At 43.8% G+C, this 17,043-nt stretch overlaps 1 protein-coding gene across 7 annotated transcripts in view; it reads left to right on the plus strand.

Annotated features, from left to right (window-relative positions):
* The first annotated feature begins 1,134 nt into the window (after positions 1–1,134).
* The window catches only part of LOC6585241 (optomotor-blind protein), a 98,391-nt gene continuing 82,482 nt past the window's right edge, over positions 1,135–17,043 (plus strand). For 6 of the 7 annotated variants that reach the window (XM_032732580.2, XM_044010707.1, XM_032732583.2 and 3 more), the window contains exon 1: positions 1,135–2,315. In XM_032732580.2, coding sequence (XP_032588471.1) covers positions 1,279–2,315 — 1,037 coding nt within the window. In that variant the 5' untranslated portion in view covers positions 1,135–1,278. The remainder of the gene's footprint in view (positions 2,316–17,043) is intronic. The other variant, XM_032732581.2, reaches the window with a different exon arrangement.

Genomic DNA, 17,043 nt, shown 5'->3' on the forward strand with positions numbered 1-17,043 from the left:
GCTCTCATTTTGAGGCATTTTTCTGGCGCGCTGCACTTTTGGTGTCAGCTGCCTTGTTACTTCTAACACGCTTCATGCTGCTTGTCACACGCCTTGCGACGGCCTGACGCTGCCGACGTCGGCGCCGCTGCCGCTGGTTGGTTTGTCACAGTCGTCTTGTTGTTTGTCTGCACGCACACATATACACGCTCTCACACAAGCCAATACACACACACACACACATATACAGTAAAGCGTCAACTCAACACTTTGGTTTTAGGTTTTCTTATTGGAGTCGCACTCTCAGCGTATGTCTCTCAGTCTGCCCTGCTCCCACACTCTAGCAGCCGTAGTGCGCAACATACCCAATCCGACTCACTCGCACGCCCAGCAACAAAAACTCAACACACCACACCATACACACACACACACACACGGTACACTCTCTCACTCACTCTCGCTCACTCAACACTCGTCTGCTACTCGCCAAAAAGCGCTGCCCACCCGGGCAGCGACTGAGGCAGCATTGTCGTCGTCGTCGTTGCTCGTGTATTGTTTGTTGTCTTCGGGGGTTGCGCTGCCTGCGTACGTCTGTGTATTTTCCAGTTTGGAAGCGACCGGCGTGTAGTTCGTATCGGCGTCGTCGTCGTTGGCCCGTCTCTGTCAGTTATTTTGTCGTGAACGTTCTCTAGCAAACAAATAATTCCCATTACTCTTTTTTTTTCTGGTTGGAAGCTGCACAATTTGTTAATAACAATAAAAGCCCAGCTGTGCCAGCAGCAGCAGCTCAAGTAAAAGTGACTGCAGCAGCAGTAGCAGCAGCAGCAGCTTTCAATAAGCCTGCGTCGCCGTCGCCGTTGCCGTCGTCGCGTTGACGTTTTGCCGCCGCCAAAACAAATAATTTTTTTGAAATTTGATTGAAACCAAAAAGAGAAGCAAAATTTATAAAGAAAAAAAATATTTATAATTTTTTTTTAAACATATGAAGCACAGCAAAAATAACAACAACAAAACAACAGCAACAAAAGAAAATAGAAAAATATACTACACAAATATGTGCGTGTGTGTGTGTGTGTGTGTGTGTGCAAACAAAAAGTATATAAATAAATAAATTAAAATTTATATTGAATATATAAATATATATCTAGAAAGAGATAGAGATAGAGAGAGAGATAGAGAGAGAGAGATACATATATCAAAGTACCTGTTCAACTGGCGAACTCGAACTCGAATTCAAACTCGAAACGTAGTTTGTACAATTTATTGCGTGACGCACATGTTGTTGTAAATTGTAATGTAATGAGATACGACGTCCAGGAGCTGCTACTTCATCAGTCTGCTGAGGATCCATTCGCCAGGTTCGCAAATGGGATGGCATATCATCCATTTCTGCAGCTCTCGCAAAGACCCACTGACTTCAGCGTCTCGTCGCTGTTGACGGCGGGTAGCAACAGCAACAGCAACAACAACACCAACAACAGCAACAACAACAACAACAGCAACAACAACAACAACAGCAACAACAACAGCAGCAACAACAACGCAGCTCAAGCTCTCAGTTCGCCAGGCTCGGGCGGTGCTGCAAATTTTCGCGGCTCGCCCTCGCAGCTCTCCCCGCTCAGTAATCACAGCAACAACAATAACAACAACAACAACAACAACAGCAACAATAAGAACAACAATCACTTGAACAGCAGCGAATCAGCATTGAGCGGCAGCCAGGCCAATACGCCAACGGCGACGCCGCCGCCGCCGCTGCCGCCCGTTGGAGTTGCTGCCGCTGGGCCGCTGCCATCTCTACCCGCGCACCACTCACCCAGCGTTGCACCGCCGCCGCCGCCACCGCCACAGCAGCAACCACCTGCAGCTGGACTGCCACAGCATCCAGTGCATCCAACGCATCCGCCGCCGCTGCCCCAACAGCAACAGCAACAACAACAACAACAGCAGCAGCAGCAGCAGCATTTGGGAACGCAGCAACAGCAGCCGCCGCCGCCGCCATATTTTCCGGCTGCAGCGCTTGCCGCACTGGCCGGCAGTCCGGCGGGGCCGCATCATCCGGGGCTGTATAGCGCCGCCGGCGGTTTGCGCTTCCCACCGCATCCAGCGCATCCGCACGCCCACCATCCGCTGGGCACCGCCTACACCACCGCCGAGGACGTGGTGCTCGCCTCGGCCGTCGCCCATCAGCTGCATCCGGCGATGCGACCGCTGCGCGCCCTGCAGCCCGAGGACGATGGCGTCGTCGACGATCCCAAGGTCACGCTCGAGGGCAAGGATCTATGGGAGAAGTTCCACAAGCTCGGCACCGAAATGGTCATCACCAAGAGCGGCAGGTAAGCAGAGTGTCAATGCTAACATCGATCCAAAACCAGATCCAAATCCAGATCGAACATTAGGGACATAGAGCAGGGTATCCCTGCAATAATTTGTTGAGTGGGGTCTCCCAGGAACCCATAAGGTGTTTCTGATTGAGAGTTCTTAGTGATCCATCGATCGATTGGTAAATCCTATTGACTCTTGAGATCTTGAAAGTGAAAGTCCTTAAGTGCATATGAAAGTTCCACAACTTGAATAAGATCTTTTGATCTGAATCTTTGAGCAACAGCTCTATGTGATACACACACACATCTACATATATAGATCTTTGGAGTGAACTATCCTAGTTAATGAAATTGAAAAGTGCTTACTATAAATATATATCAAGAGATCTTTGATGGTTCTTCGGCTTCCTCCTGGGGGTTTTGAGTTCTTAAAAGAGAATACAATTGGTATACAATTTTTTCTATGATGTCAACTTCAAGCAAGATCTGTGTGATATATGTACCTTTTGTCCAGTGAAAATATTCTAGTTAAAGAAAGTCTAGAAGATCTATGATCTCCTAAACCCTTAGCCCCTTTTCTCTCAGTGAAAAATTCAAAGTTGTGTTTTACTTAGAATATTGATTAGAATGTGAAAATAAAGTCTAGAAAGCAACTTCCTTAGTGAACTGTTTCTCTCTGATCCTTCGATCCATAATACCTACTTGATCTAAAATAATTCTCTAAAAAGTGCTTAATTCGTATGGAATAAATCTGTCAATAAAATTGCTGAGCCCAAATTTAAACTGTGAAATGATAAAAATCTTTACCAAAAATAAGTTTGGATATAAGAATGTTCCCCCGAGATCTTTGATCTATGATACTTGTGTGAGTTTCAATTTCTAGGTGAATCTCTGGGTATTAGCCCAGACACTCACACTCGAATATATATTTTGATAGAATATTAAATTCTATTTCATTTTCATTTGACTAATGATAGTTTTTCGAGCTTTCATTTCAAGTGCGGTTTTTGTGATAAAATGCAATAGCAAAGTAAACTTCCGAAAAGGTTCTTTGTGATCCCTACATAGACACATCGCTTAGAGTAGCTCCAGCTGTTTTTTTTTTTTTTTTTTTTTTTTTTTTTTTTTTTTTTTTTAAATCCCCAGTCTAGCCTCTATTATGATTAGGAATTTATTTGGTATGGAGCATATAAAATATAAATTTTCAACGAAGAACATGTCTACAAGCACCCTTCACGAAAATTTCATAGGGTCTCTAGATCTGCCTTTACATCAAAACTTTCAATTTTTGTAATATAATTATACAATTAAAATTTAGATGCTCAATTCCAGTTCTGATGTTTACTTTGATTATTTTTCAATTCTCTTAACTGAGAAATATCGATATAAAGATTCTGCAAAAAAAAAAAAAAAATAATTTATTCTTCTATCAATTTCCACCCAATTCCAATTCGTACAGCTAACTATTTTTATAGAGTTCTTCTCTACATAAACTATATAAATTGTGATATACATGTATATCTATAATATATATGTGTATCTATATATATCTACATATATGAAAATAATGAAAATATTATTTAGGCCACTTATCATTCTAAGCTGCCTTTCTTAGTTGGTTTTTACCTACCTAGTAATACCCATTAGATTTCCATTAATACAAATTAAGAGCTGCATAGTTTGTTTGCTTCAGTTTGAGACAGTCTATTGGGATAGATGTGAATATTCTTAAGTTCATGGCAGCGTTGCCAGATCAACAATTATAATTCGAAATCGCTTTTTTTGTTCACCAATATCTCTGCCTCCTTTCTATGAATTTATATGCTCTTTGATCTAATCGCCCTCAGTTCTCTTCGTCTAGCCAAAGGAAAATATTTTCTTATTTTATGGTTATACCAATTACCACTAAGTGCTCTATATACTCGATATGTTTGCCTTGTAAATCGCATCTGAATGTTTCAAAAGCTTCTAGATGTGCTCACTTGCTGAACTTGCCTTCCTTCCTTCCGTTTGTACGTTCGTCCTTCCCTCGCTCCTTTCGTCCTTTGCCAATTGATATAGATCCCCTTTGGTAGACCTTCTCTATGATGCACTTCCTGACATTTTGTAGGACAAATAGCTCTTAGCCAGATATGCTGTTTGGCTTTTTCGCTCAATCTTTTTGGCCATGGCCCGTCGAACGGACACCGTTCGCTCAAAACGTTTTCGCGTAGGTCAATGCTTGAGCATCACGAGTTGGACGAGATGAGCGAGCGAACCCCAATGCCTGGGCAACCTTTATCCTTGCCAGCTACTTGAGCACGTGTGGCGTCTCAAGCATCCTAACGTTCTAATGTGCCACACACACTCTCTCACTCCCACTCTCCCTCTCTCTCTCTCTCTCTCTCTCTCTCTCTCTCTCTCTCTCTGTCTCTCTCTCTCTCTCTCTGTCCTGCTGTTGGCGAATGTAGGTGAAAAAGCAACGCATTTTAGAATCCTCGCCAGGATATATTCACAAACCTCTGTCTGTGCGTGCCTTCGTTATCCTCTTTAGACGCTGTGCCTGGCGCGTGAAAATGCGTTTCAAGATTCACACCTACTTGAGAGAGCGAGCGTTATTCATATGAGTGTCTGGTGAATGGCAACTGAATCTCTCCGAGTGCCAATTGAAGTGCGCCACAGCGACACGGTGAATGACTCAAGTGAATTTAAGTGAATGTGTTAGCATAATACTCGGCGAATAGTCAGCAAGTGCATTCATGTGCACTCATGAGTGGACATGTCATAGCAATGTGAAGTACAACAGTTGTATTCACTTGCATTCGTTCAATATTGCTTGAGTGTTTCTTTCCGAATTCAACTACACATATGCATGTATTCACTTGACACTCATGAATACACTCATGAAGTAAACTAATCATTTTTTTTTTGAGTACAGATATGTGTATGTGTAATATCAAAAATATTCACTGGTATTCAATCATTCATTCTGTACATATACTCATTTAGGGTTTCGAATACTTTTTGTACTCATTTTTATTCATTGTTTGATTAGATTGATTTCTTATGTATTCATGTTAGGCTCAACTGAAATCACATTTCTGATTGAGTATATATGAATCTATAGCAAAACAATTGTATTCGGAATTCATATTCATCTGATTCATATGAATATTATTTGCTTTGCATTTCCTTTCACATTCAGAGATTTTCCGAAGCCGCTCTTATTTTAAGCAAGTGAATGTTTATTCACTCAACTGTTTCATTTGATTCATGACTGCCAATGATTCGTTTACTCTTGAATGCATTTTCATATTCACTCAATTGTTATTGATTTAAATGATTCATTTGTACTTTTACTATTTGAGTATTCGTTTTGAGTTCGTTCATATCTCATTAAATTTTCAGCTTATGTATGCCCGCTGTTTCACAGCTTTGGCATTTATTCACTTATTCACTCAATGATTCATTGCGTTTTCGCTTTTGTTTGCCAAACTACAAATTTCTTTGACGCCTCGAACGGCGCTTTAAGCTCTTTGCCCTTCGGTCGCACCTCCCTCACCCCTCCTGAAATGCCCTAGTGGTGGGTGGTGGGCGGTGGGCGGTGCTGGGTAGCGGCTGTTCGCGCTGTCAGCCGTTGCAGTTGCCCAACAACAACACCAAAAGCTAAGCAAATATTTGCAAAAATAGTTTTTCGCTCGCACCCCGCCAAACCACCCCCCCCTCCCCGCCTCACCCGCCAGCCGCTCCGCTAACAGAAAAGAAAAGTTTCTCGTGCACCGGCGTCTGTTGGGCGTCTGTTGGCGCTGGGCGTGGCGCCATACTATGGCCACGCCCACCATTGACGCGCCCAAACAAAGCAGGCGCGCCGCCTTTATAAATATGTAAACTTGCATTGCGCCGCTCAGCGCCAAAAAGTTTATTGCCCCCACTCCAGCCCCCTCTACCACTCCCACACTCTCTCTCTCTCTATCTCTGTCTCTCTCTCTCTCTTTCTGTGGCACTCGCTCGTTAATCCTTAAGCTCATTAGCAGCTGGCGCTCAAGTGTGAAACTAAACCAAGTGGCCATCCATAAACATAACCACTCCAACTGCCACGCCCACCGCGCGCCCTCAAGCCCACACTGCCGCTCTCTCTCTCTCTCTCTCTCGCTCTCTCTAATGAGTTGAGCCGGGGTCAGCGCACAGAAGCTGAATGCTGCGAAAGTGTTGCGCCTAACATGCAATTGTTGTAGCTAGCCCCAGCGCCTCCTGCCGCCCCCTGCTGCTGCTGCTGCCACTGCTGCTGCTGCTGCTGTTGTGGCAGCTGCCCCCACCACGTTTTGAGTGGCTTGTAAAAAGTTTTTTAAGTACTCATTCATTTGTTCTACCGTACAGCACACACACACACACACACACACACACACACACACACACACTGTGAGAGAGACGGCCGCAGCTTGTGGCAAGGCGCTTGCCACATGTGTAAGTTGCAACTTTTGTGCACGCCACATGCGCCTGCTGCACGTTGTTGCTGTTGTTGTTGTTGTTGCTGTGGCATGCAAATCGCATTGAGACGTCGCTCCCTACAATGAGCCCCCTCACGAGCGCCCCACCCCCTCGTTGGCCCAGCTAGTGCGAAAACTACAAGTTGTTTGTTGTTGTTGCCCGTGGTGCAACGTGTTGTTGCAACACCACCACCACCACCACCACCAACACCACCACCACCAACAACACCAACACCATCATCATCATCATCATCATCATCATCATCATCAATGTCAAAATTATTGTTTTTGTTATTTGCCAGCAGCAATAATAACCAGCCCCCGCCCCTGCCCCCCCTGCTCCCTGTTCGTGCCCCTACTTGAGCAACCACTCGACAGTTGGAGCTGAGTGTGAATGAGTGTTTGTTGTTTGTTAGCGTATTTATTTATTTATTTAGCACACACATTTGAATGTTTATGTTTTAATTGCACGCACTCACTTCTTATTCACATCCGATGTCAGTGAGTGCAGTGTGAATGAGTATGAGCAGCTCTGAGTGGGTGCGTAATATGAGTAGCTTGGATAGTAAACTCCATTCGAATTTGGTGTAGTGCATTCATTCACGTGAATACACCCAAATATGCATAATATGTATTGTGAATACATGCAATTTGGACTATGAATAGTTCATGAACATAAAGCCTATATCAGCTACTCATTCATATATATCAAAGTATGTGAATGCTATATGAATAAGAATGCGTGTAGATAATTGTATTCACATATTCATTGAGCAGCAATTTGAATAGTTGCTGATGATTCACTGTGGCTTTACACACTGCTCTCAAGATTATTCAATCATTCCATGAATGAATATATAAAGTTGTGAACTTAACTATTGCCTGAAATGATGAATATATTCACTTCTTCAACTGAATGAATTCATAGGACAACTTTGTCTAGAAACATTCGTTTAATATTCATAGCCACATTCGCAAGTCTATTCATATTCATGATTCACCATTCGTCAAACGTTATTTGAAATCACTATTCGAATATATTCACGTATTGTAAGCAAATATTCAAAGTATTCATACAATATACTTTATAAATTTATTTAATATAATCCATTCAATGGAAAATATTCAATATGATTGTAAATTTGATATTCGTATTCACAGCTGAATAGTGAATAAACTCGCCTATTCAAACACTCGCATTGTCACCTTATATTCACATATCCCCCACGACTCGAGATTTTCCCTTTGCTTGGCTTCCGAATCGGAATGTCAAAATGTGTTGTAATTCATTTGATTTATTCGAATCATCTGACTACGATTCGAACCAGCCAACATTTGGCCACTCTCCCTCTCTCACTTATTGTCCCTCTCTCTCACTCCTTCTCGCCCAATCAGGGGCTGGCCGACAGTCGCGTCTGTCGCTGATTCAATTAGAATCTTGTTATTCGACTCGCAAATGCGCGACAAAATGTCGCTGGCAATTAAATTGCCTAGCCCCAATGCCTCCCTCTCCCTCTCCCTATCTCTATCTCTCTCTCCCTCTCGCTCTTGGGACTTATCAATTAATTGAAATGATTTCTCGACACGACTCGCAGTTTTTTTTTTTTTTTTTGCCTCTTGCTTTTACGACTCGCTCGACCGACTTGACAACACTTTTTGGCGCGTGAAAGTGCAAAAAATCAAGCAGCTGGCATTATCGCCCGATATGATAGTTCCCATATACCCTACAGTATATAGATATATAGAAATAGATGATATAGATATAAATATAGATATAGATATAGATATAGATATAGATATAGATATAGATATAGATATAGATATAGATATAGATATAGATATAGATATAGATATAGATATAGATATAGATATAGATATAGATATAGATATAGATATAGATATAGATATAGATATAGATATAGATATAGATATAGATATAGATATAGATATAGATATAGATATAGATATAGATATAGATATAGATATAGATATAGATATAGATATAGATATAGATATAGATATAGATATAGATATAGATATAGATATAGATATAGATATAGATATAGATATAGATCTCTCTCTATCTATCTCTTAGATCTTTCTATGCGACTGCCTCGTAATACCCTACATAGTATATACCCTATAAATTTTTCGCCTAGATGAATTGCTTTGATTCGCTGCTTGCAATTCGCAGTTGGCAATTGAGGACGACAGCGCATAGACGAGCATCATTTGCCGCCTGCCCCACCCCCTCGCCAGCCCTCTGTCGACAACTGTAATTGATGTCAGGCCCGTTTGTTTCGTGCGTTAATGTGTTATAAGGGATCGGGCCAAGGCATCGGCTCGACAAATGTTTAATGACACGGCCCGAAAGGCAGCAACAGTCCCACCCCCAACCCCCAGCCCCCAACACACGACCTCCTACCCTTAGCCCCGCTGCCTCATGGCCCAAAGTCCAACTAAAACCCCCTACTCACGGGCCGGGGCTGGGGGTGAGGGGTCAGCCCTGTGAGCAACCGCCTGTCAAAGTTCACTTGTTTAATTTTCATAAATAAAAATGGTTCGGCTCCTGCTGCTCCTGCTGCTCCTCCTGCTACGACCTGGCTGCGATACTTTGGGTAAATATTCAGCTGACGTTTCTTTCGGGGGCAATCAAAGTGCACTGGCACGCCCCCCAGCAGACTCTCCCCCAGCTCTGCTGCTCCGCAAAGCTTCAATTAAATGGGCGTAACGCATTTGCTTTTCCTTCATATTAGGGCTTTTCTTTGCTTCAACTTCCAGTTCTTCAATTTTCTTTTCCATTTTTATTTGCCACACGCTTTGCGCTGTTTTTTTTTTTTTCCACACACCAAAGTCATTAGAGGCGGGAGGGTCTAAAATTTTGTTACACTCGCCACGGATCCCTGACTCTACCCAATCAACGGCCGCCCGGCTAACCCCCCACCCAAAAAGCGTTTTTCATAATTGTGTGGAAATTGTTGTTCGGAAAGAAGTTCGAGTCGGGCTAGGCGAGGCTAGGCGAGGCTAGGGTCTTCTCGATGTGCTAAGTTGACAAATGCGTGGCAAGTGCCTTTAGTCCTTTGAGTCCTTTGAGTCCCCCCTCATTCCGCTGCACGTAATTTGCCTGGCTGGTTGGCTATCTGCTGTCATTTTTTGCTCGACAATTTTGGCCCATGAAAAATGCATAATAATTGCAGTACTTTATCGAGGCGAACTCCTGACCCATCCTGCCAGCGATTTGTGCATTATTCAACAGACGAACTCGTCGTAATCGCTGCCATCTAATAACCTAACTAATTGGCCAAACCATTAACGATCCATCAATAAACCAAAGATTACGCACTTAACTAACATCCATCGCTATGAATATCCAATGATGTTTGCCTGACTTCATTCCTGAGAACGTCTACTCTATATATAGAGGCCTGGCCTATAATATCTAGAATTATGATAGTATTAGGCTTATGCGTAGGCAATTTCGAGTTATGGTCTGAAAACTGAACCTCTCAACTGACTTTTATTACCGTTTCATAGTTTCAAACGGTTTTTATGTTTTTTTTTTTGTAGCTCCAATAATTTGAGAACTAATCTAAACTTCCTTAGATCTAATTAGATTGATGGTTATGTTGGGAGAGATGTGTATAAAAGAAGCTAAAGTGGGAAAAGTGCGACTATATGTGGGTGTACGGGTATGCTCGACTGGCAGCTGCCCTGGTTAAGATAAGACGAACAAAGCACAGGGAGAAATGCCATGGGGGAAACAAAGGCAGTGAGAGAGAGAGAGCGTGAGAAAGAGGGAGAATGGGAGGGAGAGAAAGAGAGAGAGAGAGAGACGATAAAGAGAGAAACAAAGGGGAGAGCGAGGGAGAGAGACCGTGAGGTTGACAAAGCGAGAGAGAGTGTGAGAGAGAGAGAGAGAGAGAGAGACATATAGAGCGAGAGGTGGTGAGATAGATAGAGAGACATAGAAAGAAGCAGAAAGAGAGAGAGATAGAGAAACTGTGAGCTACGCAGTTTTATACATTAGCCAAAAAGCCAATATACCCACCTCTAGCATTGCGTACAGGGTATTCTCAAGCACAGACACAATGCACAAATTACAATAAAAATGCAATAAACTGAAAGGGTCACAAGCCGCAGCAAAAGCAGAAGAAGAGGAGGAAGAAGAAGAAGCGGACTGAAGAAGCAGTAGCAGTAGGCCAGGGTCAGTGGCAGGGGCAGGGGCAGGGGCAGAGGCAGGGGGTAAGTTGAAGTAGAGGAAGAGCCCGGCGCAGTGCGTTCGCTTGACAAACGATTTGCATAATAAACGCTTATCAAATAATGTTTAACGGCTAATGGGCAGGCGCGTTTGGCTTTGGGTTTGCTGTTAATTTAAATTGCATTTGCGCCCACTTAAAATTAAATGAAAATTAATTTGACGAAATACAGAATGAGAGTGAGTGAGTGAGTGAGAGAGAGTGGCAGAGAGTGGGAGAGAGAGAGAGAGAGGAGAGCAGTAGAAGAAGCTAATTAAGTGAACGCTTCCGTCGCCTACGCAGCGGAAGTCAAAGCTTGGCTTAATGGGCGACTCTCCGAAATTGGGCATCAAGCGAAACCGAAACCGAGACCCGGACCCGAAAAAACAACAACAACAGCATAAAACAACAATCAGAATGAAAAAAAAAAAAATACTGTCTGAAATTGGTAACAAAATGCCGCTAAGTGGCTAACTAAATCGAGAATTCCGCTGTTTACACGCTCCGCTTGCCTAATGAGTCTCTCTTTAGTGCCCCCTCCCCTGCCCTCCCCTGCCCTGCGCTGCCGCTGTCGCTTAGTCTCCGCTGATAAGGTGAATGCGTATGTATTTGCTCTAACTGGCCGACAGGTGGCGCTGTGCCGTTTGTGGGGGGCGCCAGCGAACGCAACTGTACTTGGCAAAACGTCGTCTAGTCGAAACTTTCGCTTTTAGCGCAGACGAAGATGAAGAGATAGAGAGAGAGAGAGAGAGCGACAGACAAAGTAGAAGAAGATGTAGAAGAAGCAGAAGCAGCAGCAGAAGGACAAGACAAAGTGGAAAGGAACAGGAACAAGAATTGAATATTAAACGCATATTGCATACATTTTGTGAAGTATGCATGAAATGCATAAAGCAAAGATGGCAAAAAGGAGAAAAATATGATGACAAGAAGAACAAAAATGATGATCATAATGATAAAGCGTTCTATATGTGTGTGCTCATAATGATCTTGTTGACGGGCCTGCTTTATAATGAAGAACATGACTTCGATTCGCCAGAACCAGAACCAGGCGAACGGAGGAACCCCAAAAAAAAAAAAAAAAAAAAAAAAACAAAACAAAACAAAAAAGAACCACAGCACAAGAGAACACAAAAAGGAAAAGGAAGAATGGAGCCAGCAACAAAAACAAAAACAAAAATAAAAAAATATAATAAAAAGCTGCGACGGCGTCTTTTTGGCGCCAGAAAAATAACGACAATGCCTGACGAAATGCGACGTGTAGAGCAGGAGCAGGAGCAGGAGAGCAGGAGGGCAGAGAGAGGGGAAATAAGCATGACAAGAAGGTCGCTCTGTCAGTGGGTGTGGAGAGAGCGAGCGCAGGTTAAAAGCACTGCCTGTGTGTAGAAAGTGAATTGGAGACTGAGAGCCAAAGACAAAGCGGGCGAATGAGAAGGTCAATGGGTGTAGAAACTGGGCTGGAGACTTGGAAACAAATTGAGAAGAGAGCGCAGGCAGCACATGTGCATGTGCGTGTATGCGTGCGCGTGTGTTTGTGTTAGAGCAGCAGTAGCTAAATGCAAACAAAATTGCAGCACAGCGTGAAAGTGCAAAAGGGACGGGAGAAAGCAACATACGAGCAGAGCCAGAGAAACAGATAGCAGCGGCAACGACGCCGCATTCGGCTAAAAAGAAATGTCAAAAACAATGAGAACGGTCCAATGAATTTGACAAACATTTCCTAGATGTGCGCTGGCAGATCAAAGAAGGCGACGGCGACGACAACGACAGCAGCGACGACGCAACGGCGACGACGACGACGACAATCTGCAGACGTAGATCTGTGTGTGTGCGCTGGCTCTCTTTCTCTCTCTGTCTCTGTTACTCGCACATTTTGGCCAAGCTGGCAAATTAGTCAAATTAGCTGAGAGGATCCTCGCCTCTCTGCGAGCTTTTTCTTTTTTGTTTTTTTTGTTGCTTCGCCTGCTCTTTTGTCTCGTGGCATATTCACGCGTTGTGCGCAAACCCGGCTTGGCTTTTAGCATTAGTTTACACTTGATTAGAACGCTAATTGGCTCAGTGTAGGTAGAAGAAGGAAGGATGCGCGTTGCTTCGGGCAATACAATCGTCGTCTGTCGTCGGCTGTCGTCGGTCGGCTGTTGGTTATCGGTCGTCGGTTGTCGGTTGTCGGTTGTCGGGCGAGCAGCAGCGAGTGCTCGCAGCGCACTCATTGAGCTATTCACTGAGCTGCGCAATTTTCGCGGAAATGAGCGCAAAAGAAAGAAAGAACAAAAACAAAACTTGTTAAGACAGATGTGTGTCAGGGCCTCAGTGTGTGAGAGCAAGAGAAAAAGAGAGAGTTACTAATTGGCTGTATAAGCGCTCAATCTATAAGCTACGCACTAAGCAGGTTTTGTCTTTCTATTTATGTATATTGTCTACAAGTGCAAGTGTATATACACATGTATGTGTGTGTTGCTTTCCTTGTGGAGCGATCGAGCTTTGTTCTGCTGCTGCTGCTGCTGTCATGAAAGCTTTTTTGTCTTGTGATTCCTTCATTTGCGCTGTGCTTTGGTGTTGATTATTAATTTTGATTTCAATTCTCCACTTGACTCGCGCTGTCTCGCTCGCACGCATGCCGCTGCTGCTGCATGCTGCTGCTGCTGCTGGTGGTGCTGCTGCTGCTGCGCTGTCACCGTCAACGAAAACGCTTTATGAATTTTAAGTGGCAAAAATTGACGAGCTGCTGCTTTGGTTTTATTCCTTTTTTTATTGTCGCTTATACATATTTATGTAATTCTGCCTCTCTCTCACACTCCCTTTATAGCTATTTATTTAATATTTCTGTGGAGTCGAGAAGAAGTTAAATATATTATATGTACAAATTGTATGAAACATTTATTTGGTGCGTTTTTAACTGCGCTGCGTGTTCTGTGTGCCTGATGCGACGCCAGCAGCGACATCAACTGAGATTACGTTTTTGGTAACACACACACACACACACGCACCGAGCGAGACACAAACACACACACAAAATATGTAGACCCGTTTGAAATTTATGAATAAAAATTCATTTTTTCTGAGAAATAAAAATCAAATTTATGTAGCACCTACGTAGGAACGTTGCATTGAAATTAACACGCAGCAGCAGCAGCAGAAACATAAAAACAGAATCACAAAAAACAGTAAAATAAAAGCAATTACGCACGCACGCAAAGCCAGAGCCACTATGAAAAGAAGCAGAGCTTAAGAGAGGGGGAGGGAGAGAGAGAATGTAGAATGACTGACTGAGTGAGCAAGGCAGTGAGAGTGAGCGAGAGTGTGAGTGTGAACGAGCGAGCCTAAGTCCATGCTTGTGCTCGCCAGCTAACCACCACCACCCACAGTCGTTGAGCTCAATGGCTCGTGGATTCGGCTGACGCGACGTCGGTGCTGCTGCTGCTGCTGTTGCTGTTGCTGTTGCTGCCGGCGCTGCTGCGTTATAGGTGTCAATGACGTGCGCTATCAGTTTTCATTCATGCCTCTGTTAACTTTGGCTTTGGCTGCTAAACTACTTGGCCACAACAACAACAACAACAACAACAACAACAGCAGCAGCAGCAGCAACTGCATTTTTCCTACTCTCCTTGTTGTTGTTTTTTAAGCTTTACGCTATTTTGCATGCGTCTGCTGCCGGCTGTTTGCAATTTCGCACTCTCTTTCACTCTCCCGCTCTCTGCGTGTTCGCGTCTGTGTGTATGTGTGTGTTTGTGCAGTCAATTAACGCCAAACAAAAGCTTTGTGTGCGAGAGTGTGTGTGTGTGTATAACGGTGTCTGCGCCTCTGTGTATGTGTGGGTGGTGCGCTCAAAAAATGAACAAAATGCAGCACTGAAAGTTTTGCATTTTTGCTGTATTTTATGCGCTGTATATTTGTGTGTTTATGCCTACGTGTGTTTGTGTTTGTGTGCGCTTCTGTTGTTGTTTGTCTGCAGCGTGTTAATTGAGTGTGAAGTTCAGCTTTTGTTGTTGTTGATATTAATTGTTAAGCAACAAAGGCGCGAAATATGTTTTAGCTGCCAAAAGCTCTGCGACAGCACCAACACCAACAACAACACCAACAACAGTCACAGCTGAGGCTTGCGTGCCGACGTCGCGTCTCAGCAGCTGCGCCTGCCACAGCAAGTGTTGATTTCATTAATGCAATTGCAACCAACAATAACAGCGCTAGCAACAACAACAACAACAACTACAGCAAGTGCAGCTAGCAGAGCGACAAGTTTCTTGCGCGCTCTCCCCCTCTGCCCGCGTCCTCTGCCGGCGCTCTCCAACTCTCCAACTCTCTTTCGCTTTGCTGCGTTTGCTTTTGGTGTGATCGTGTGTTGACTGCACTTAATTGTCGTCGCCGTTGCCGTCGCCGTTGCCGTTGTCGCTGCCGCTATCGCTGTCGCTGTCGACGTCGACGTCGCCGCCACGTTCGTTGTCACTTTGAGTTAACAACTCGATTACACGCAGCGACTGCGCTGCCGCCGGCCATGTGCAATTTTTGAATTATTAATGAATCTCAGCTACGGCTACAATAAAAAAAAGGAAAAGAAAAAGAAAAAATACAGAAACTGAGCAGCAGCAGAGACTGCGCTAATAAAAAACAATTAATATAAAGTGTATGTTTAGTGTTGACAGTGTTGTATTTGTTGTTGTTGTTGTTGCTGTTCTTGTTGCTGTTGTTGCCGTTGCCGTTGCTTTGGCTGTTGTTGCACTCTTTGATTATTTGTACTATTAACGCGTCGAGAACTCGTTATTCGCTGTCTTGGTGGATGTGTGTGCGCGCACCTCGTCGTATGTAATTACTTTTAGTTGGCCATAATTTGTCAATTGCTATTTTGTTGCACTGGCAATCGCAGCAGCGACCGAGACAACAGCAGCTACAACAACAACAGCGATGCTAGCAGCAGCGGAAGTGCAAGTGCGCAATCAAGGGCCAAGGCGAGGGAGCGAGAAAGAGAGAGAGAGAGAGAGAGAGAGAGAGAGAATGAAATAGACAGGCAGCGTAGCTAGCGAAAAGACTTGTGGAAAGATGCAGCTAGTCGCTACTCCTTACCAATTACTCGCTAATCGTTACTCGTTACTCGCTACTCGCTACTCGTTGCTTCTGCTAAGCTGTCTGTTTCTCTATCTCGTTCTCTTAAATGCAAGGCAAAGCTTTGAGTTATTTTAGCGCGTTTGTAGAACTCGCTCTTTTTGCAGCGATTTCTCCTTCACACTTACTCGTTATATTATTTTCAGCTTCTCAGCTGTTTGTTTGCTACTCTTTAGCTGGCTTCGAATCACAACATTTTATTCCGTAAACTGTTTGTTGTTATCTACTCGTTACTCGCTACTCGCTGCTCGCTACTCTTTGTTGGGAAAGACTCTTTGCTACTATCTAATCATTGTTTATACTTATCTGATAAGTTTTTAATTCAGAGCATATTATCAAGCGGGCTGCTCAAGTTCTTCTCGTTACTCGTTACTCGTTACTCGCTTTTCGCTACTCTTTGTTGGGAAAGACTCTTTGCTACTATCTAATCATTGCTTATACTTATCTGATAAGTTTTTAATTCAGAGCATATTATCAAGCGGGCTGCTCAAGTTCTTCTCGTTACTTGTTACTCGCTACTCGCTACGCGCTACTCGTTGTTGGTATAGACTTTATGCTACTATCTAGTCATTGTTTATACTTATCTGATAAGTTTTTGATACATAGCATTTATCATTGTTCAAGCAAGTTCTTCTCGCTAATCGTTACTCGTTACTCGTCATTCGCCACTCGCCAGGCTTTAGCCAGTAGTGATACGCTAAGCAAATCAAACCCACTCACCCACACACTTACGCACATCCAGAGCCTCGTTTAGTACAATTCATAAACAATCTCTCGTTTCTTTCTACTCGCTGAACCTGTCCGACTGCAGCGGCGCCTAGCTGCGTTCCTCTTGGCCGCTTCGCAAGCCCAGCAGCCGCAGCCGCAGCAACAGCAGCAACAACAACAAAGTAAATTTGCCAAACGAGCCGCAACTCAGGCTCAAGTCTCGGGATCCAGTGT

This window comes from Drosophila mojavensis, unplaced genomic scaffold, assembly GCF_018153725.1.
Source record: "Drosophila mojavensis isolate 15081-1352.22 unplaced genomic scaffold, ASM1815372v1 contig_136, whole genome shotgun sequence".
NCBI lineage: Eukaryota > Metazoa > Arthropoda > Insecta > Diptera > Drosophilidae > Drosophila > Drosophila mojavensis.